At 36.1% G+C, this 21,529-nt stretch overlaps 1 protein-coding gene across 3 annotated transcripts in view; it reads left to right on the forward strand.

The window, feature by feature from the left end:
* The window catches only part of LOC309480940 (uncharacterized protein), a 37,258-nt gene that overhangs the window by 13,812 nt on the left and 1,917 nt on the right, over positions 1-21,529 (forward strand). Inside the window, exons 1-18 of one of the 3 annotated variants that reach the window (XM_082145695.1) lie at positions 7,126-7,308; positions 7,732-7,906; positions 8,761-10,037; positions 11,780-11,990; positions 12,813-12,842; positions 13,318-13,748; positions 13,886-13,991; positions 14,421-14,638; positions 14,909-15,040; positions 15,261-15,428; positions 15,524-15,660; positions 15,787-15,898; positions 15,994-16,074; positions 16,313-16,487; positions 16,639-16,728; positions 16,893-16,970; positions 17,099-17,159; positions 17,322-21,516. In XM_082145695.1, the coding sequence (XP_082001821.1) occupies positions 13,320-13,748; positions 13,886-13,991; positions 14,421-14,638; positions 14,909-15,040; positions 15,261-15,428; positions 15,524-15,660; positions 15,787-15,898; positions 15,994-16,074; positions 16,313-16,487; positions 16,639-16,728; positions 16,893-16,970; positions 17,099-17,159; positions 17,322-17,388 (1,854 nt within the window). In that variant the 5' untranslated portion in view covers positions 7,126-7,308; positions 7,732-7,906; positions 8,761-10,037; ... (1 more) ...; positions 12,813-12,842; positions 13,318-13,319 and the 3' untranslated portion in view covers positions 17,389-21,516. Of the gene's footprint in view, positions 1-7,125; positions 7,309-7,731; positions 7,907-8,760; positions 10,038-11,779; positions 11,991-12,812; positions 12,843-13,317; positions 13,749-13,885; positions 13,992-14,420; positions 14,639-14,908; positions 15,041-15,260; positions 15,429-15,523; positions 15,661-15,786; positions 15,899-15,993; positions 16,075-16,312; positions 16,488-16,638; positions 16,729-16,892; positions 16,971-17,098; positions 17,160-17,321; positions 21,517-21,529 lie in introns of those variants that run through there. The other 2 variants (XM_082145696.1, XM_082145697.1) reach the window with 2 other exon arrangements.

Raw genomic sequence — 21,529 nt, forward strand, 5'->3', positions numbered from 1 at the left:
TAGTCTTCTTTCTGCATATTAGAATGCTTTAATATAACAGATACTGCAATATTTTCCATAATCCTAATCTATTTTATGTGACTCTCATTAAATATTATTGGCCTACATGCTCCATATGCTATCATATTCGTGATTTAATATCACTCTTCGTTTCTGCTGCCAAGTACGTGCACACATTTTTTTTCCCCCTCTAAAAAGAAATACTGTCTATTTTAATTTTTAATTTTATCATGATATTTAGGATGATGTTTAAAAATAACCTATGTTTTATATCATTTTTCATTTCTCACTCTTACTACAAGTAGGAGGTATTAGCCTCCATGTATTTTATCTTATATTACCATTATCTTTTGGTTATTTTTCCTTCTAGCCAATGCTAGAATATTCTTCAATATTCTTCACATTATTTAATAGTTTTCAAAATATTAGTTTCATTATCACCAAATAAGTCTCCATAACTGTATTAAGACTTTTAGGATTTGCTTCTATGCCATTTTCTAAATTACATTCTTACACAATTCATATTTAATTTGTCCATGAATGTTCTTCTTAAACGTTCACTGTTAGACTTTTCAAGGGTTTTTTACAGTAACTTACTGGCAACACTGTTGCCAGTAAGTTACTGTAATTAAGAGTTACAGTACCAAACCGTATTTCAGTTTTGTGTAATACAGTGCATTACTGTAAAAACGAAGCTAATCAGTACAGTGCATTACTGTAAAAACTAAGCTAATCAGTACACTACTGTAATTATTTTTATTTGTACTAAATATAAATTAGATTTGATAATTTTGATATATGATTAATTTTATTTTTATCCTACATAAGTACTACTTTCATACAAACCAATTAGACAAAGTTATCACAAAATACCATTTTTTTATTTAAAACATTTCATATATATCACAAAATAAACATGCCAATGCTGGAAATGATGTGTGAAATTTTTACACATTAATGGGTAAGTTTAGAGACAACATTTTTTGTGTTAATTTTAACTCATTCATTGTGTTAATGATTTTAACAAAGTAAATATGTCAGAGAGGTTAGCACAAAGATGTGTAAACGTGTTAAATTAACACATTATGTGCTGTCCTTCACTGCAAACATTTTTGAAAACATACATAAAATCATAAACAAAACATTAGCATTTGACTAAATGAATGTAGAGTCATTGGTTGTTTAGCTTATACAAGTATTATAATGAAATATCAACCATTACATTCATAAAACTGCAGAATATAAATACATTAAGCATTCAAAAAGGAAATGTCCAAAACAGGACAAAACACAGTTCTTTTCACAATACAAGACACATAACCCCACCTTAAAAATAATTTCACTTATTTCCAAAAATGTGTTGGATTCATGTACACTGGTGGCCAAAAGAAGTATTTAAGTGGCGTAATGTTTTTGAAAGAAGTCTCTTTGATGCTCAAGAAACATTTATTATTATTATCAATGTCTGACTGTCTACTCCATCTTTTCTACAGCATAGGAGTAAAAGTCATCATCAAAATAATCTTTAAAAAGCCAACACAATGTTTTTGTCCACCTTTGTGAATAAATGAACTTCTCCAAAGATTGGTTCCTGTTCAGAACTTGATTGACAACATCAGAGTGTTCCCTGGTCTGCATGCGTGCCCACAAACACAAATGTACTCAGTCCTTCAGAGGAGATCCTGGTTCCAACACTATATGAGAGAGAGAGAGAGAGAGAGAGAGAGAGAGAGAGAGAGAGAGAGAGAGAGAGAGAGAGAGAGAGAGAGAGAGAGAGAGAGAGAGAATATTAGTGTCACATTATTTTTAACCTCCTTTTTTGTTAATTTTTATTATTATTTTCACAAAAACTTAAGAATATATATTTGTAAACAGCTTTTGTCAATAAATAGCATACAAAAGAACTAAATTAAATTATGCCAGATTAAATTTTAATACTTACAAATCCTAAATTCTGTCCAAAAATGCTGAAATGCATAGAAAGAAGTTGAACGACTGAAATAGATGATTTTAGCCCATTTCAGCTTGTCTGCAGTGAAGGAGTACCTGTTTGAGACAAATACACAGTAAGACACATGCAAGAAATCACTGTGTGATGATCGTTCTCCTTCCTACAGTAGTTAACCCACCTGTGCGCTGATATTAGGACCTTCCTAGTCAGGTGGAACTGCAATGGTAGAGTCGCTGGCTAATAAAATATAAAAATAATGCAAAAATATAAACTTAAGTTGTTTAGAATGCTAGATTTGGTCAGAATGAATTAGTGATAGGTTTACTGCAGTGCTTACCTGGATACATTTAATCTGGTGAGACTGAACAAAGACAATGGTCCATCTTCTGATTGGTTCATTTGCTGTGTAATAAAGTTAGACATAATGCAAAGGTCACTTATTTGATATAAAGTTAGCCGATTTTATAAGATATTGTTAGCTACCTAGTCTGCACCAGTGGCTCAAAAGCAATTTTCACATAGTGTATGCTAATCATTTCAGCAAACTTATCTCAAAATATGTCACAAATGGGCTGGCCTACCTCTGGAATCTTGCTAAGTCACTGGCGCGAATTGGCGCTTTGTTGCAGTTGCCTTTAAACACAAAAATAGAAGTAAATATTAAATTCCATAAAAAAAAAAAAACTATAATATGGTATAGTTTGCAAACTAATGCTAAAACTATAAAGGTTCTCATCAGTAGGCCAACATTAGGATATAAACAGAATTTCACATTAGTTTATTCACATTTATTGTTAATGTAAACGCGTTGCTCGTTGGCATATTTTAACTCGACAATTCAATAATCTAACAAAGTGTGTAAAATGAAACGTTAGCTCAGTTTACCATGGTAAAGTTCGTTACCGCCATGTTGACGACGAGTGACGTTAGGCTAACGTTAACGTTATAACATACGTTAAACTGGGCACAATCCTGTCAACATACACAGAATGTTTTTTTTTTTTTTTTTTTTTTTACCTTGCTTGCTGATCTCTCTCTCGGTGAAGTGAATTCCGTCTCTTCCCCGGGCCAGACACGAACGTCGCGATCCAACAAAAGACAGACCCCATTACCTACACTGGATGTCTGTCTGACGCGACACGACAAATCCCAGACAGTGTAGTGATGCGCCGCGGCCGTTATATTTCAGACGTAGTCCGATACGAGTCCAAGCGCTCGCACTAGTTCTTACAAGGGATAAACAGGTTTGCATTTAAAGGTCCGGTCGCTTCAATGTGTCCAATATAGACAGCCTCTGGCTATTATAGCGTTGTAGACACGTGGTGTAAGGCAAAAATTAGGAAATAAAAAGCACGGTGGAATGGTGCCAGCCAGAGAGGCAGTTACGTCAAATACAGTAGTATACAGCAAATTTAAAAAATACAGTAAGTCTCTGTATGTGGTGTTAGACGTCACAGAAAATTCCCATGATGCAATTGGAATCACAGTTATTTACTGTAAAGAGAAATAGCAGTATAATACTGGGGGATTTAAAGTAAATAACTGTAGAAATTACAGAAAAGTCTAACAGTGTTGCTAAGACTGACTATACTGTTGCAGTGTTTACTGATGTCTTTCCATTTCCCCCAAATATTCCAGTTCTAACCAAATGTATACTTTTCTCTCTTATCGACAAAATCTTAATTTCCTGTAATGTTCCTTTAGGGTAGATTCACCTTACAGTGAATAATCTCCGTTTACCTTCCTATTCAATATTTCTATCAGGACATTCACTTTAAACCATCTTGTTCTTTTCGTTTGTAATACTAATATCATTGGGGGTTTTTCTCCAATTTTTGACCCTAATTTACTTCACCTATATTCTAGTGCTTTATACGGTGGATTCATCAGGCAAGATTATGCAGATATGAGAATCCCATAATTTCAGTAGTTCCATAATGCACTATTCAAATGTTCTTCCTTTATGTACTATTAAATATATTTTCCCACTTTCTATCTTTTATACTTGTAGATTTTCCACATTAGCTTTATAGCACAACTTCCTGCTTTCTTTTGCTCCCAAAAAGCTTTAGTTCACTTAAATCGCTTGTACAGTTAGGCTACAGTAAAATCAACAAAATTCCAAATGGGTGCTACATCCATAATAATTTAAACAATCAATAATTATCATTTACCCACAGCAATTGATTTATATTAGCAGGATTTTTCTATATTTCAGCATTATTCTTCCTCTTTTTGGACTATTTACTTTAATTGGTTTTGATAAGTAAATTCCAAAGTATCACTCTACCCTCATCAAAAACTTTTAATATTTTACTGTTTTGTTAATCTTGTGCCAGCTCTTTCTCTTGGCACAGGCACTCGAGGTGCTTTGCTGGTCCTGTTCACTATTTCCTTGAAGACCAGCCTGTCGTGCTGAGTGAACCTCTAGCAGGCTCTCCCCCTTCCAGAAGTTCACTGGCACACAGGATCACCTCTGCCTTTCAATCATGTCATTGGGACTTTTTATGAAAAATTTAAAAAAAAAAATATTTTTTATATATAGTGCATTTAATCACATTCCCCCTTTTTGGGAGATTTTTTATTGTGATCAATTCTTACACTATATTGTAAATAGCTTTTAGCAATTGTTTCCATTAACCATTTCTCACTTTGGTTGGAATATTTTGCCTTCTTCAAAGCAAGATTTTAGGCTCTCTAGTTTTCTCCCACGTCTCCTGGGACAAAACCAGCAGCCACTTGCTTTCTACGTCATTTGTATTTATTTCAATACATTATGACCATATTTACGACGCTAGAAACACCCAGCTGTTTCGGTCTGATTTCTTTGTACACCTTTGTTACGTAATTTTGCCTTAAATAGTTAAATCACCAAAGGTCCATGCCCCAAATTCTATGCCTATTGCGTACCATATATACCAGCAAATTAATTACTTTGGTTAATGTCTTTCAAACATTCATCGCATGTAGTCCACTGCAACCCTGTTACATAAACAGTCCTATGCATCCATCCATGTGCTCGCTGATAGTCACTGGGTCATTCATTATTACTTTGAGGAGAACTCATCCTACATTCCTGGCAGACAACAACACACTAGGTTCTTTCATTGTTTGTTGACAATCTTCTTTTTCAATTTATCATTAAGTTAACCTCAGTCCTGATAATACCTCTCTAGTTATCTCTAACTTAAGAAGCTTTTCTTTATCTTAATCATACTTTTATTGTTAAATTTCAATTTCATTTGTCACCTTGTTTTTTATAGCAAGGATCAAATTCCTGTTAAATCAGAGGAAATGTTCTAATAACTCCAAGTTTCTTAATCAACTATCCTCACGTTTATTATTATTTTTACATCTGTAAATGGCTAATCTCCATGTAAGCTTATTCAGACATTTCTTACAGTCACTCTGTATGCAGTACTTGTTGATTTTCAGTTTGTTAAATAGCTGTACAATGAAAAATATTAATTTCATTTATCACATCTTGCCTGCAACTTTTATGAGTAGGCTATCAACAGCTGTTCTTGTATTTTGATCACTCTGCCGCATATCTTAATATTTATATTAGAACTAATTTCAGTTAATCAATATTCAGACCTTGTCTTTGTTCTAAATATCCTAAAACTATTTGGTCAGTCTAAAGCAGTCACTATCTCTTCCACCGTAGTAATAATTATACATTTACTTTTGTTATGTACATTATTATTTTATCATTATAATTATATATTTTTTCTAAATTCATTCCGACGACCCATCCTCTTTCTCTCTCTATGTTTCTTCCGGCTTCTCCCTTTATAGGGTCACCAGTGGATCATCCACATATCTGTTTGGCATTGAAGTTAACAACAAATTCCTTTCCTTGTGCGACCCAGCATTGGGAGTGCACTCATGCAACGCCAGAACTTCCTAAAAATCCATGAACTACTATATGTAACCCACTAATTATTTTAATATCTTATTTCTTGTTCACTGTATTTTACCTCCATATTTGACTTTTAAATAACTCCATTATAAGTGTTGCATATCCTTAACATATTATCTTTAACATATACAATAGTAATATTATAATGTCTGTCCCCATTTAGGAACATCTTGTTATCAGTCAAAACTTCAAAGATTAATTTCTCACTAAGGTGTTAAATTTGGTCTAATATCTGTTATATATTATACATTCTGTTTCCGTTTCTCTACTTTTCTCTAAGTCAAGCTAGCTTATCAGCTGTATTAATATCATATCACTGTGTTTTCTTTAAAATTGTCTGGTTGGACTAAAAGGGTCAGAAAAAGGCTTAGTCTATATAAGAGGTTAAGTCCCCCCAACATTTTTTAAAGCTTTAGAGCTAAATCAGTTAGTTTACCTGGCGGTCTATTTTCCCGTTTTTCAAAACAGTTTAAATCAAACCCTGTTTCTCCATGTATTGCTGGGTTTGTCTGGTAAAACTCCTGTTGAGTGACCTTGAGATACTCCCGTGAGCTCTGTGTGCTAGGCTGTACCAGGAGAAACATTACTCCCCCTAACATGCTGCTTTCTCTAACTTCAAACTCAAATCTTCAGTCTTCAGTGCACATACACTGTAAAAAATTCCTGTAAATTTACATGGAAATTTAACAGCAAATTGCTGTTTCCATGTAATAACAGCATTTTGCTTTTTTTTACAATGCATTATGGGAAGACTTGTTCACTTCGGGTTGTGTGGTCGATCAACAACAAATTGTCACTGTTATTTAACAGTATTATACTCTATTTTCGTCCAATGTGCACAAGGCGACATTTTGGATTATCTGAATGAGGTAGGTTTTCAACGATTTATTATTTTATTATCTTTAAATGACCTATTACTTTAAAATATACCATCTTAAACATTTAAAGAAGCTTCTGTGATTTTAAATCAGATGGCTCCATTAAATTATGTGTTTTAACTAGGCAAATAATTGGTCAACGTAGTGAGATTGAGCCCAGACTGCCATACAGCCATCTTATCACACACACAGGTAAGAATACCTAATTTTCATTCAACCTGCATATTTTACCAAACTTTATCCAAGTAATAGATGAATGGAATGAACGAAATATATTTTTTCTTCTTCTTGTGTGGCAAGTTAACATGCGCATTCAGTGAGAGACATTATCTAGAGACATAGACAAATGATCATTTTGGATCAACTATTCCTGTTCTGAGTACAAAAAGCCTTTTACCTCTGTAGAATATTATGGACTATTATTGGTTATCAGCAAGTATCACATTAAGATTAGTCAGTTGTCTTAAATTGTTATCTTTGACAATAGATGTGTGCCACTCCTGCTGACCTCGAAAAGACGGGTAACCTGCCTGTGAGTCCTCGTTTGATCCTGCTTGGTAAGTATATCATATTAGACATGTCTGCAATTTAAAATAAGGCTCACACAAGTTTTACTATTATGAGAGGCTTCACATTTATGTGCTTCATTCTAGAGTTTGCTGTCTTTGAATCATGTTTTTATTCATCAGACCCAAGTTTGAGTCTTTACAACACAATCACTACACTTTATTGTATTGTAATCTTTTTTTCCCTCTCGGAGGCTGGCTTAGCATTAAGTTAAAAACAGACTAAAACAACCTTTCCTTTTCCTTTTTTTATTTTTATAGAGATATTGTAGGTTTTGTTATCTTGTAAGACATGACATTGTGTGCCTTTTTTCAGGTTATAAAATAATGTACTAATTTCTCACTACCTTTTCTACACCAAACTCTCCAGCGATCATGATTAAACATTAATTTATCCATTCCTTTATGGTCCAGGTGATAATCCGGGGCAATGGATGAAACGATGGATGATCAGCCTGGAAGGCCGAATTATCTGCGAGGGTGTGCAGCCAACTTTTCTCTCTGGACTTGCTGCATTGTTCTCTTTGTATTACATCTTTAATTTGCAGTACCAAGAGGAAGCAGCATCCACACTAGAATTCCTTCAAAGGTAACAAATTTGGACTTATTTTATTTATTTCTAAATAATATGTTAGTATTAGTATGGTGACAATGGAATCCTCAAGCCATCCTAGGTGTATATTACTTTCTTCTTTGAGCCGAACACAGTCAGAGTTATATAAAATAATATACTGGCTTCCCAGCTTTGCAATGGCATTAAATAGATCCTGAGTTTTTGAAGCTCAAAAATATCCATGTTTATAACTTTTATAAACTATAATCACTGGCTTCCGGAAACAGCCGTACGCGAGTTCATGATAGAGTCGAGTTGCGGCAGAAAAATGACCTCTTACCCGACATATGAAATCTTATATCAAAGTCCTTTTCTTTCAAAACGTCTCTTTTTAGACTTTAGACCGGCATTTTGTTTTACTCTATCCTCTGCACTTCCGCATTCGTCAATTCTAACCTAATATTTCGCTACGTCTTCGCCATACGTCAGGTCAGAGGACACCCTTCCACCAGAACTCAACTCAATCATGAACACACATACGGCCATGCCAGAAGCCAGTGATTATATTTTATAAAGTTATAAAATACAGATATCTTTCTTACAAAAATGCATGGCTTTTCTTCAGAAGACATTTATTAACCCCACTGGATTCATATCGATTACTTTTATGATTGATTGATGCAGTTACTGGAGCTTCAAAAACTTGGCATTGTTCAGTGCCATTACAAAGCTGGGAAGGATGTTATGTAATATAACTAATTGTGTTTGGCTGGAAGAAGAAAGCCATTTACACTTTGAGGTTGAGTAAATTGTGGGATAAATTCTTGTTTTGGGTGAACTATTCCTTTTAAATCATTGTTCACTGAAGATATTCTCCTCTTATTTTTCAGACGTTTTGTTGGAATTAATCCAGAAAAGGGGACCAAGGCTGCAAGGGGAAAAGTGATGTCCAAAAAATCTGGGAAAACCGTGCAGAAGAAGACCATAACCGTCAGTACCAAAGTATCAAATCTTTTAAAAAGACTTATGGACTTTGAGTGGCACTTCATTTAAAATGTAGCTGACACTCCCCACACATGCAGTTTGTTTTCAGAAACATGGTGGGCCTGGTGTTATATTTTGTTTATACAGAGTTGTTAGATATTAAAAAGGGCTGGTGTTTTTTAAAGCCTGATTTAAGAGGTTATTTTTTAATGATTTAAATATTTTAAATAATTACTTTGTTTTAGTGCAACTGTTTTTGGGCTAATGTTTGCTAAAGCCTCATTTGAGACTAGATTTGTATTTTATATACAGGTAAGTCAATTCTATATATTGTGTATTTGTTTGCTTTTTCTTAAGCTATTTTTGCATTTTGATGGGTGTTTATTTCTATGCACTGAATATCACTCGACGACTATATTATTATATTTTTTTATTTGCCTGTTTTAGTTCACAATAATTGAGCAGAATTTATCTGGTGTTGTATCAGAAAAAAAAAAAAAAAAATCCTATCTTGGCTTTATTCCTTTTTTGTAATCCATGACAAAAATAATGTGCAGGGTTATAATAGCATTTAGAATTGAAATTATTGGGGTGTCATTGTAAAAAATTATACTGTAAAAAAATGGTAAACTACTGGCAGCTGTGGTTGCCATTATCATACTGTTAAAATACGGTGTGTTACTGTTTTTGAAATTAACAGCTAAATACCGTTTTGACAACTACAGCATATAGCTGTTAAATACCGGGCTGTAAAATTACAGTTTTATACTGTAGTTGTCAAAACGGTATTTAGCTGTTAATTTCAAAAACAGTAACACACCGTATTTTAACAGTATGATAATGGCAACCACAGCTGCCAGTAGTTTACTGTTTTTTTACAGGATTATTTTTTACAGTGTAGTTTTACAAACAATTGTACGTTTTTAAGAAACCTTTTTCCTTTTTTATGACTTTTTATCTGGCTATTAATAGTTGTTACAACATAAGATATCAATCGTCCTTTTATTATAATGTTTTGCTTTTATTTTTATCTTTTATTTTTCTTCCTCACTGCAATGTTTCCACATTTGAGGCTCTCTAACTGTAGTTGTTTGTCAGATGAAGCATATCTTTTGACCTCGTCAGAAATTCCAACTTGGAATATCTTTTGCACAGAACTGCTAAACTTTTTCTCAGAAGCAAGGTATGTTTTTATTATTATTTTATTTTATTAATTGATATAATATTTTATCAATATCAATATTCAAATGCCCTAATGTTTTTATCTCATTAGTCTAGTTATAATCGCACTAGATACTTAGGGTAAAGTTACTGACAATACAGCAGCAGTGAAGCAACACTTTAGTGACTTTAATCTCTTCTTAAAACATTATATTTCAGGTTTTACTTGATTTTCCATTTTATTTGTTTATATTTGTATTTAAAATGTGTAGTTTTCACTCTTGTGTTTGCCTGTAAAGCGCTTTGAGAAAGCAACTTTTAAAGGTGCTATATAAACTAAATGTATTATTATTAATACTTGGGTAAAGCTGGTTTTATATTCACACATTCGGCACAAACTACAACACATTTGTTTGTTATTTTTCCTCTATAGAACTCAACGTCTTTCACACGGCTGCTTTAATTGCACTAACATTTCAGCTTATTCCTGTTTAGTTTAATCAATTATTTATTTATTTTTCTAATATGTAATGCTTCATCATTTGCTAGCAATAACATGCTTTAATGTAACCCATTAAGCTATGTATTTTATGCGTAAACCACTTCAAATTACAAAACCTAAAACTCTTAAACTCAAACTCGTTAAACATTAATAATCTTATGTATATATACTTATTAAATCCCCAAACTTGACTTCCTAGGCAATTGTTTAACACAACTTCTACAGCTTTTAAACAGTTTTTGCTTTATTGAGTCCTCAATCAAATTATTAATTCTAAATTTCACTGTCCAGGGTGTTTCCTTAGTTATCTTGAGCGGCTGGAATGGTAGGCATTTCGACTCCTTTAAAACCTTCTGCCATTAGTATAATAGTATTAAAAAATTATATATATATAGCCTATATATACATAAAAACAGCTTTGCCTTCTTTCACAACTTCTTCAATTGGTATAGACCTCTCTTATCTAAATGTATTTATTAGATCAATTTTCCATCTATTATTCTTAGTTTCTCAGATGTTAATAAAACATCTATCAGCCTTTTTCCTTCGGTCCACAACATTGTATCTTGTCGCTAACTTAAACATTCCATTTAATAATGCTCTTTGAATTCACTATTTTCAACAGCTCTCCTAATCTAAGAAGTTTACAATATAAGTTTTTGTATAAATTTCTGTATAAAAATCCATACTTCATGTATAGTTATAATTAACTTTTTACTAATTATAGCTCATCCTTCTTGCTTATCTGTTTGTACAGTATTTTATTTTATTTTTGTCTAAACTGTAATATTTATTCTTATTTCTTTTATAATATTTTCTTATATGTAAAGCACTTTGAATTACCATTGTGTATGAAATGTGCTATATAAATAAGCTTGCTTTGCCTTGCCTTATCTTGTTATTTTAATAAATGAATTAACAATTTCTTGCTGCTAGCCCTTAATTACATATTTTTAAATAAATTATATTTTCTTACCTTAGAGTAGCAAAGTTTTCTTGTAGAAAACCCGTTATAGTTCAGTCTCAGTCACATCTCCATTTTTGAACCTTTATCAGCGTATACCAAGCCCTGTTCTAAGTTACTGAAGTATTTTTCTCTGCTGTAGGCATTATTAAAAAATTTGTTCAAGACTAAAATAGCCTATAAAATATGAAATATTCTATTTATGTTTGTTTGTCCACTTACGTAATTACATATTTATTTATTACTTCGTAGTATTCATATTATTTAGTTAATACTATCTTTTCATTTTTTTATCTAGGAATATCTCTTATCACCCGATTGAATGGACATTATCAGTGGTTATCGGCCCATTCGTATGGGCCAGTAGGCCCCTACTGTGCCTCCTAGCAGGTGCAGTAGGTTGTTATCATCTATTCACATCGCTGATCAGCATCATACAGGAAGACTCTCGATCCAGTCCCCCAGGAATACAGTCCGCCGCCAGACCTCAAACCTCCAGCGACTTTCAGGTAAAATGACAGAAAATTAAGACATTTTCAACTGTTCCTATCTAGTTTATGAGCTAAAAAAAAACACACATTTTTAAACATCTGTTATATTAAAGCTATAACAAGGTAACATAAAAGAGTTTAAACGAAATACCAGATATTGTTTTTATCGATTTTTTTTTTTTTTTCATTTGCATTTACTGTATTTACCGGTCAAGCTAGCATTACAGTTTACTACAAAAACGTTGTTTTTTTTAATCGAAACAAAACTGTTAGTTTTACTAACAATTTAGCTTCCACCATGGCTAACTAATGAGTTAAAAAAAGTTAGCAGATGAGAGGAAAAAAACGATTTATTACACCGTGAGTTTCCTGTAAATTACACCTTTTAGCCTTAAAGGCGTTCTGTGTAATGACTACACTGTACATATATTTTGTATCTGCTTCATACAAACTCTTCATTCAGGCTATATCATGCTCGTATATAGGCCTACCTACTGTATATAGTGATAGTGAAATCAGGTTTGTGGTAGCTCTATTTTGATTTATGTAAGCTAGCAACAACAGGCTAACAAAAATGCATTACTTCAATTAACCTTGAACTTGAAACATAAACATGCTTTCCTGCTTATATTTTGGGGATATTTAATTTAAATTTATCAATCAATAAATTCCTCTTGAAACAAACTTTGTTGTATTATTTTAATGTAATACTGTGAAACTGCTTTGATACAATCTGTATTGTGAAAAGCGCTATACAAATAAACTTGACTTGACTTGACTTGACTTATGTTTCTCTGTACTTGACTTTGTCCATCTCATTTTACAACTTTTGATTCCCAGATTAGGAAAAACTGTTCCAAGATTGCAGTGGTAAGTTTATTTGATTTATTATCTATCTAGTTATGTATCTATGTCATGGTCTCCCGGCTTTTTGGTGTTGTGTTCCTTTTGTGTTAGTTTTGCCTTAGTCTTGTTTCCTGTTTTTTATTTTGTTGGTTCATTCCCTTGTGCATTCTGTCCTGTTACTTCCTGCTCCTTGTCACACCTGGTTTCTATCTCATTGTTAGCCGCTCAGTGTACATATACCCCTAGGTTTCTTTATTTCCCTGCCAGATCCATGTTGCTTCCCCCTGTATCTTCCATGTAGTCTGTTACATTTATTTGATTAAAACTTGGTTCCTCCACCTGCCTGCCTCCTGACTTTGTTGCTGCATTTAGGTCCTCACCATCCACAACTCGTGACATCTAGGCCTATATTTTAATACATCATGCACATTAAGGAACAAAAATCTAGCTTTTGTTGTATCCATTAGTCATGCATGTGTCTTTATTGCCTTTTTTCCAGAGATGGGAAAAGCATTGAAAGGCACACGGTTAAGAAACATCAAGATACAGGTGCTGAGGAGGAATATCAATGGTTGTGTAAAGGTTCATTACCTTACACATAAAGACATCCCCAAGCCCAGCTCCCAACAAACAGGCCTTTTGAACTCCACACTTGTTCCATCAGAACAAGATGAAGCAGCAGGCTGTAGTTCATCTTCCGAGACTGCGTACAGTAAGGCGAAGAAGAGAGAGCTAAATGCCTGGAATACAGTCAAGGAGGACATGCTCAAAGTTTCATTTGAAACTTCAGCACCAATAACTTCCAAGTGTTCTGTCTGCCAACGGCATGCTGATTATAGGTGCTTGGAGTGCAGCACCACGGCAGTCCTTTGTGAAGCCTGTCTGAGGAGGACTCACCACAATTCATTGCACGTCCCTGATAAATGGAATGTATGAACAACAGCATTCACTCACACATATACATATAGCAAAATATTTGTAAATCTTGTTTTAGCACAATACTACAATTTGTGTTGTCTTGAATTACTCATTTCCAAAACTATTAGTTAAAGTTATCTTTCTTTCAGAATTCTTCTTATGAACCATCCTACCAGGGGCTATTCCTGTATTTACCCGAGGGCCATGAAAACCATGCTGTGTACAGGAAAGATATAAAAGTCATTGTCAACACAGGTTTGTCATTTTATAATGTTAAAAGTCATGTGTTTAATTTCCTTGACCAAAGAAAAGAGAGGCTGATGAAATGTTGAGCAATGACGTTCTCGTAGGAATTTCTCACACTTCTGATGTGCAATTTTCCAGTAATAACATATCAGGTTACTGGTGACACAGTGTCTGTGTTAATATACATTATAGTAATGATTATGGATTTGATTTATATAGCGCTTTTCAAGACACTCAAAGAGCTCTACGTTGAATCCATTATTCTTTCACTCATTCATACTTGGTGATGGTAAGCTACTTGTGTAGCCACAGCTGTCCTGGGCCAATGAGTGCAAATGGCCACTGCCATGCTGCCGTCTATCAATAAGATTGTCTATCATTATCAATAGACTATTTTATTGTATTCCTTGGTTATGTTTTTATGTATTTTTTTTGCAGGACGTCTCTGCACCATCCCTATAGATATGTGCGAGTGTGAACCTGAAGCCTGCACTCTTCTGCGGTATGGGCTCTGGCCAGCAACAGCTGAAAAGCCTCAAACTGCCTTCTCCATTCCTTTACTGGAACTATTTGTTTGTCTGTCACTGGAGTGTCAGGTTTCTGTTGAGGGTTTTTGCAACACTCTGCGCTGGAGAAACAATCTGACTCCTACAGAGGTGAGTCAGATTGCAGAGGTAATTTTGAAGTCCCATCTGTGACGCCAACATTTCAGATCAAGATATATATCACAACGAAGAGTAAATCATTACGAAAACATCTAGGATCTTACAGTTGTATGAAAGAAGATTGCTGATTTTTCATTTTTTATAAGAAATATATTTATAATTATATTTATAATTTGGTAATGAACCATGCAAAGTATTACTTTGGCTTTTAATGTTAATGATGTTTCAGTAACATTTTTGCTGATGCGGTTAATACCATAGGTTAACGCACTCTACAGAGCCCTGGTGGGAGAATCCATATCCCACTTTAGGCATCACCACTTCCGACAAAGGAGTTTGGTGGATATTTGCCCTCAGTTTGATGATGGGACCACGTGCCCAGCATGTCCAAAGGTGGGTTCTACTCTCCTAGCTTAGTTCATGTTAGATTACTTGATTGCAGTTCCCATGAAATGATCAAATTGAATCAATGTGAAGTGTTACATTTTGATATAACGGTAACAGTATATGTTCACCAGCCTGGTATGAGTATGAATGAGGGAACTTGTGCATCTTTTATCTTTTTTGTTGCACCAGATACAAAACCAGAATTACTCAAGTTATTGTTTCCTAGGTGGATGGAGATATGATAGTAACTCTGGATGCCAACTTTGGCCTTGTGAGGAAACAAAGCTCAGGGACAAGCCTAGTTGAGCCCTTACATGGGACCCGCATGTTTGTTGCTGAAAATAATGTACAGGAATATCTGCTTTCACATCCTGATAATTCCAAGCCTCACGAGGTTAGTCACAGTTGTAGAATACTTTATCACAAACTTAAACTAATAGAAAAACACCTAAGTCTTCCCATAACCATCTGCATTTTTCCTTATCCCAGGACTGCAGTAACTTCAAGGCTGGCAACATGCTGAGATCACAAAAAAAAGAGAAAAAGCTTGATGTTGCAGGAGTGTTTGGAGCCTCCTGTCGTCATGAAATCCCACTGATGTTTGTAAACATGAGCCAAGGAGAACGGCAAGTCTATGACATACTGAATAGTAGAATAGAAGTGTATTAACCTGTGATATGTATATGGGCAATATTACAACATACTACTAAATGAGCTCAGCATCAGAATTCCCATGTTTTGTGTTGTTATAGGTTAGCTTATCCCCTGTATGTCATTGATGAGCTTCTTCAAAGATGCACAAAGAAGAACATACACTTGCGGGTGGTCTATGATATTGCCTGTGTTGTTGCCTCACATTTGAACGTGAGTTCTTTTTTAAACTTCTGTGTAAAGTTTCAATATTTTCTAAAAGATCTTAAAATAACAAATAAAAGCTCTGCCATACTGTGTTCAAACAGAAATCAGGTGAGGGTATACCTCCCAACATCTCCTTGGCTGTGCCGGCTTTTCACATTTATGGACACAAACTGCCCTGCCAGGTAATACCATTGGATTTAAACAGATGTCAGGATCTGTGGATCACTTCATTCCCTCCTTGTTTAGCTTCCATTCTCCTGTCCACTGCACTGCTTAAATAAAGTAGAAAGGCCTGAAAGTAATCTTGAATCTAACATTTTCCTGACGTTTTCTAAACTTGTTTCACAGCCGTGCTGTTGCGGACAATGTGAGAGGTTGTGTCAATCTCTGTGATATTTTACGACTTTGCTTTAATCACAGATCAAGTACAGCACCAGACGGCTTAGTGGGTTTGGGCTTACTGATGGGGAAGGAATGGAGAGACTGTGGTCTTTCCTCCGAAGATTCGCCAGGGTCACAAAGGAGATGACTCACCGGCTTGACCTGCTGACTGATGCACTTCTGCACTATGGACGGAGAAAATCTACTGACCTTGGTTAGTTTACCATAGTATGGCGATGTCATAAATCAGTGCTAGTAGTTTAACGCACTGTGCTTGTTGGTTTAAATTGTACACATTTTATATTTTCTGGAGTTTAGCTTGAACAAATTGTACTACGCAAGTAAATTCAAGTATTTCTTTGCAGCGTTGAACCTCCTGCAAAAACTGGACAAAGCAGAGAAACTATCAACTCTAGCTGAAGAAGACATTTCATCTGTCATCAGAGAGGCACCAGGTAAATTGCACACAAGAAGCAGAAGCAGTAAAAAATTGTGTTGATTAAGATTTACGATCATATAATTTTCCATTTAATTTACAACCATTTTGCACATAGTGGTATTATGTAGAATTGATCAGTCGGTTGTTTTGTTTGTTTGTTTTTATTTGTTTTTTTTTTAGTGTTGATCTCTGAGCAACACATTGAGAGATGGAAGAAAAGAGAGATAGAGCTGTCCCAACAGAAACCAAAACCAATACGTAAGCAACTGAAGTGAATGTTTTAACCATTGTTTTAAGCAAATGTAACTACAGTAATTACCCAAAAAAATACCTGACAAAATAAAAGAAAAAGAAATATAGCTGTAACATTTTCATCTGATCTCCAGACACTGTCTCTAAATGGAAAAGGGACTACATTAAGGAGTTGATAAAGTTCTACAATCTCAAGTAAGAATTCAGTGTCTTGTCTACTGATATGTAATAACAAGGCACATTGGTGTAGGAAACTGTTGCAGTGGCCCTGTTCAGACCCAGTATTAACATGTGCTCTCACTGATACAAAGTGGTCAGCCCTAAGTGTGTCTGACCTGGTATTTAAATGCATTCCAGTGTTTCCTCTACAGTGACTCAACTGTGGCGGCCTGCCACTGCTATATTGTTTGCACCACGCCTTTAAAAAGCACATGGACAACGTCAACATTTCTGAATTGAATCCTCTGTCATATGCTGTTAGAATGCTGTTACGTGTGACCTGGACAACTTCTGTGTGTGGTTTGGCCAGATCCAAGGGGTTTGGCCAGGGGTTCTGTCAAGATGGGGTGCTGAGTGTACATTAATGAGATATAAAATGAACTTCTTTGATTTTAGCAAATGGAATGAAACAAAGTGTGAAATATTTAAAGGGGTCTGAATACTTTCCGTACCCACTGTACTGTGTGGCAACCCCAATCAGGCCTTCTTTCCAGCTTATATGAATGACCTAGTGTTCTGACCAATATTATAACTCTAAAAGTGACTAAATTTGGAATATATATCCAAAAAATATAAGAAAAAAAAACTGAACGCTTAATTCTATATACTCGGTTTGCAAATGCTCTCTCAAAGTAAGCCTTTGAATGGATCTGTCAATGAAATGAGAAAAATTAAATACTTTGGCTTTTACTCAACCAAATACATAATTGAAAAGGTCTTAATGTGGAGAATAACATATATCAGTATGAAGACTCTACTGGGCTCCTTCTATGAAAGAATGAGCTTTGAACCTTGGCCTCAGTGCATATTTGAAGGCTTATAATTTACCAACAAAAAGGGCTAAAACCATGGGACCAACTGTTATAGAGAGCTCTTGACCTGAACTGTCATGTAATATCTCATGTGTTATATCCACCACCTGGGGGCGCTGTCAAATATGGATTAAATACAATTTCACCCATTTTGCAATTAGATATTTAAGATCTGAATCCTCAGTTGCATTCAGCGTCCCTTTAAACACCCGATGAGTTGTTAATTATATATTTGGAAATTCAAGTTTGATGCAAAATAATCATATTATGTAAAAACTACAAATACTTATGGCCGCGCCATGCGGGTGAAAACATGTCAGCGCCATGATTGTAGTTCTTGTGGGGTCCGACCGAGATGCAATTTTAGGGTTACAAAACGATATATCTATTGCATAAATCAAAGACCAAATATAGCCGAACTAGTGATTACACTGCCTCTAGATGACAGATGTTAGTAAAATGTGAATATGATGGATTATTTTAGATATATTATCTTTTATAAATTAACATGGGTGTAGGCCATAGACAGTATAAGAAATGGACAGAGTCATCTCATTGGAACTCAATTGAAGCCCATTTTCAGCGATTTTTTTAGGACTTCCGTTCCTGACGCGCAGACTCAAACTGAGCTTGACGACGTAGATGTGACGTGAGCAACCCGTCTGTCTTCTAGTGGCTGTGGCATGAGAAATCTGAATCATTCCCTTCCGAATCTTGCAGAGACGGAGAGCGTGGGTAGGAGGTGTCCATGAGCTAGGAGCAGGAGAAACTTTTGCTAGGTATTCTGATTAATTATTTTGTCATTTTGCCTCCACGTCTCCCCGATTGCCCGCGAGCTTCTCCTCCTGTCTATACGGTAATCTCTATACTGTGCGACAGAGAGTCGCGTGGTTATGACGCAATCGTTAGCCTACTTTTACAAAAACTGTTTTTACGGGGCCATAACGTAAGATACAAGGTAATGGAGCATTTTATACATTGTCGTGTTTCTTTAGAAATAAATAATGGACAAATGGAGTCTTTAAACGCCTCAGATGTAAAGTTATTCGCTGTCAAAGTGACGCCAAAATGAATGGGAGTCAATGAGATGCTAACAGCAGGTGAAGTTCTGCTACAAGATGGTGGCACGCGGCCGGCTTCAACTTGCCGGCCACCGCTGCTGCTGACTCCTGTTTGGTTGAAGTACCCAACAGGGCTTATTTTAGCATGGAGGAGGTGAGGGCGGAGCTCAGAAGATTGCGCCCTGGCAAGTCAGCTGGACCAGATGGAATACCACCAAGGCTTCTGAAGGACTGTGCTGCGGAGTTGGCGGTTCCTCTGCACACACTCTTTAACTGGAGCCTCCAGACGAGTCAGGTGCCGAAGCAGTGGAAGACATCCTGCATTGTGCCAGTGCCTAAGGGTGGGAGACCTTCCGGGGTCAAGGATTACAGACCAGTTGCCTTGACGTCTGTGATTATGAAGACCCTCGAAAGACTCCTCCTCCGGCTCCTGGGCCCACAACTACAGCAGGCACTTGACCCCCTGCAGTTTGCCTATCGAGCGAACATGGGAGTGGAAGATGCTGTCCTCTACTTGCTTCATCGAGCCCTTTCTTTTCTCGATGGGACAGGGGGGTATGTGAGGCTGATGTTCTTCGATTTCTCGAGTGCATTCAACACCATCCAGCCTCAGATCCTGAGAGGCAAACTCGAGAATCTGAGCATGGAGCCTGCTTTCATTGAGTGGATAATCAGTTACATGACAGAGCGGCCACAGTATGTCAGATTGGGGAACACAGTCTCAGACACTGTGGAAACAAGTATTGGGGTCCCTCAGGGAACTGTACTATCGCCTTTCCTCTTCACTCTATATACATCAGACTTCTCATACAGAACGTCAGCATGCCACATACAAAAATATTCTGATGATACTGTGGTGGCGGCTTGTGTGAGAGGAGGAGACGAGGAGGAGTACAGGAGGGTCATCTCAGAGTTTGTGACCTGGAGCAGGTGCAATGGTCTCATCCTTAACACATCGAAAACCAAGGAGATGATAGTGGACTTTGGGAGGCGTAAGTCACACCACCTACCTGTGGTAATTGAGGGGGAGGGCATTGAGGTGGTCCAGACGTATAAATATCTGGGAGTCCACTTGGACCATAAATTGGACTGGTCAGTACATGTAAATGCAGCATACAGGAAAGGTCAGAGCAGACTCTTTTTTCTCAGGAAGCTAAAATCCTTCCAAGTCTGTAATGAGATGCTGTACCTTTTTTATCAGTCGGTTGTGGCCAGTGCAGTGTTCTTTGCTGTGGGGTGCTGGGGCAGCTGTATGACAGCCAGGGATCGGAACCGACTTGACAAACTGGTCAGGAAGTGTGTGTCAGTGTTGGGGAGGAGGGTGGACTCTGTAGGAGATTTGTTGGAGGGAAGAATGAGGAGCATGATGAAATCCATCCTCAGAAACAGAAGCCACCCACTGCATGACACTGTGGCTGCTCAGCAAAGTAGCCGCAGTAACCGATTCCTTTCCATGAGCTGCAGGACTGAGAGGTTCAGGAGGTCATTTGTTCCGGCTGCCATTAGATTGCATAATGGATCTGATTGAAGTGCATCAATTATTTTCTACTAATTGTTTTGTGACTCTTTATGTGTTTTTATGAGTGTCTTGTAGTGAGAATGTTTGTTGGTAACAGCACACACTGTAGGTTGCTGGACATCTGAATTTCCCCTGTGGGGATGAATAAAGGCATCTATCTATCTATCTATCTAACAGCAGGTGAAGTTCTGCTACAAGATGGTGGCACGCGGCCGGCTTCAACTTCCGGTCGACTTCCTTCCCGCTTGGTGTAGGCTGGTAAGTTAGGTCTTCCGGTTTTCCTGTGGTGGATAGGGTCGTGAAAACATATGGTTACTTTATTTTTCAGACAAATTATGGAGCCGAACAGCCATTTACTAAGTTACTGTGGTGAGGCAAAAAAGTAAATATGTCGGTTTATTTAAGATATTCGTGCCAAAACGTTTAATAAATTACCACTTCCGCATGACGTCTCAGATTGACACTAGAGCAGCCAATGGGATACCTGTCGGATTTCTTTCACCGTCTTTGGATTGGATCGGGAGTCTTCCTGTGTCAGTGCAGTTGGACAGCGGGGCTGTCCAAGTGTGATAACCGATGTATTATTTATTGTTAGACTACATGGACTTTATATGTATTACGATTTATACCATTTATATCCATCATATCTGTGAATAAAAAACGTTATTGTGGTGGTGGAGATTGAGAACATTTATGTTCCAGGAATTTCTCAGAATAAAAAATAAACATTCTGTAAGTGTGCATTACATGAACTCAAATAACTCCCCAATTCACAGTAAACCATGCTTCTATTTCCAACAATATCTTTATTTTTATTTTTAACAGTTTAACAATCACGCACTGCACAGAGCACACACATCTGAACATAAACAGCACGCCCTAAAACAAAAATATCCCACCCCCACCCCGTTCACATGTATACAAACATACATGTAAAGAAATTACTAAAACCAT

This window comes from Leuciscus leuciscus (assembly GCF_965113295.1).
Source record: "Leuciscus leuciscus genome assembly, chromosome: 1".
Lineage (NCBI taxonomy): Eukaryota > Metazoa > Chordata > Actinopteri > Cypriniformes > Leuciscidae > Leuciscus > Leuciscus leuciscus.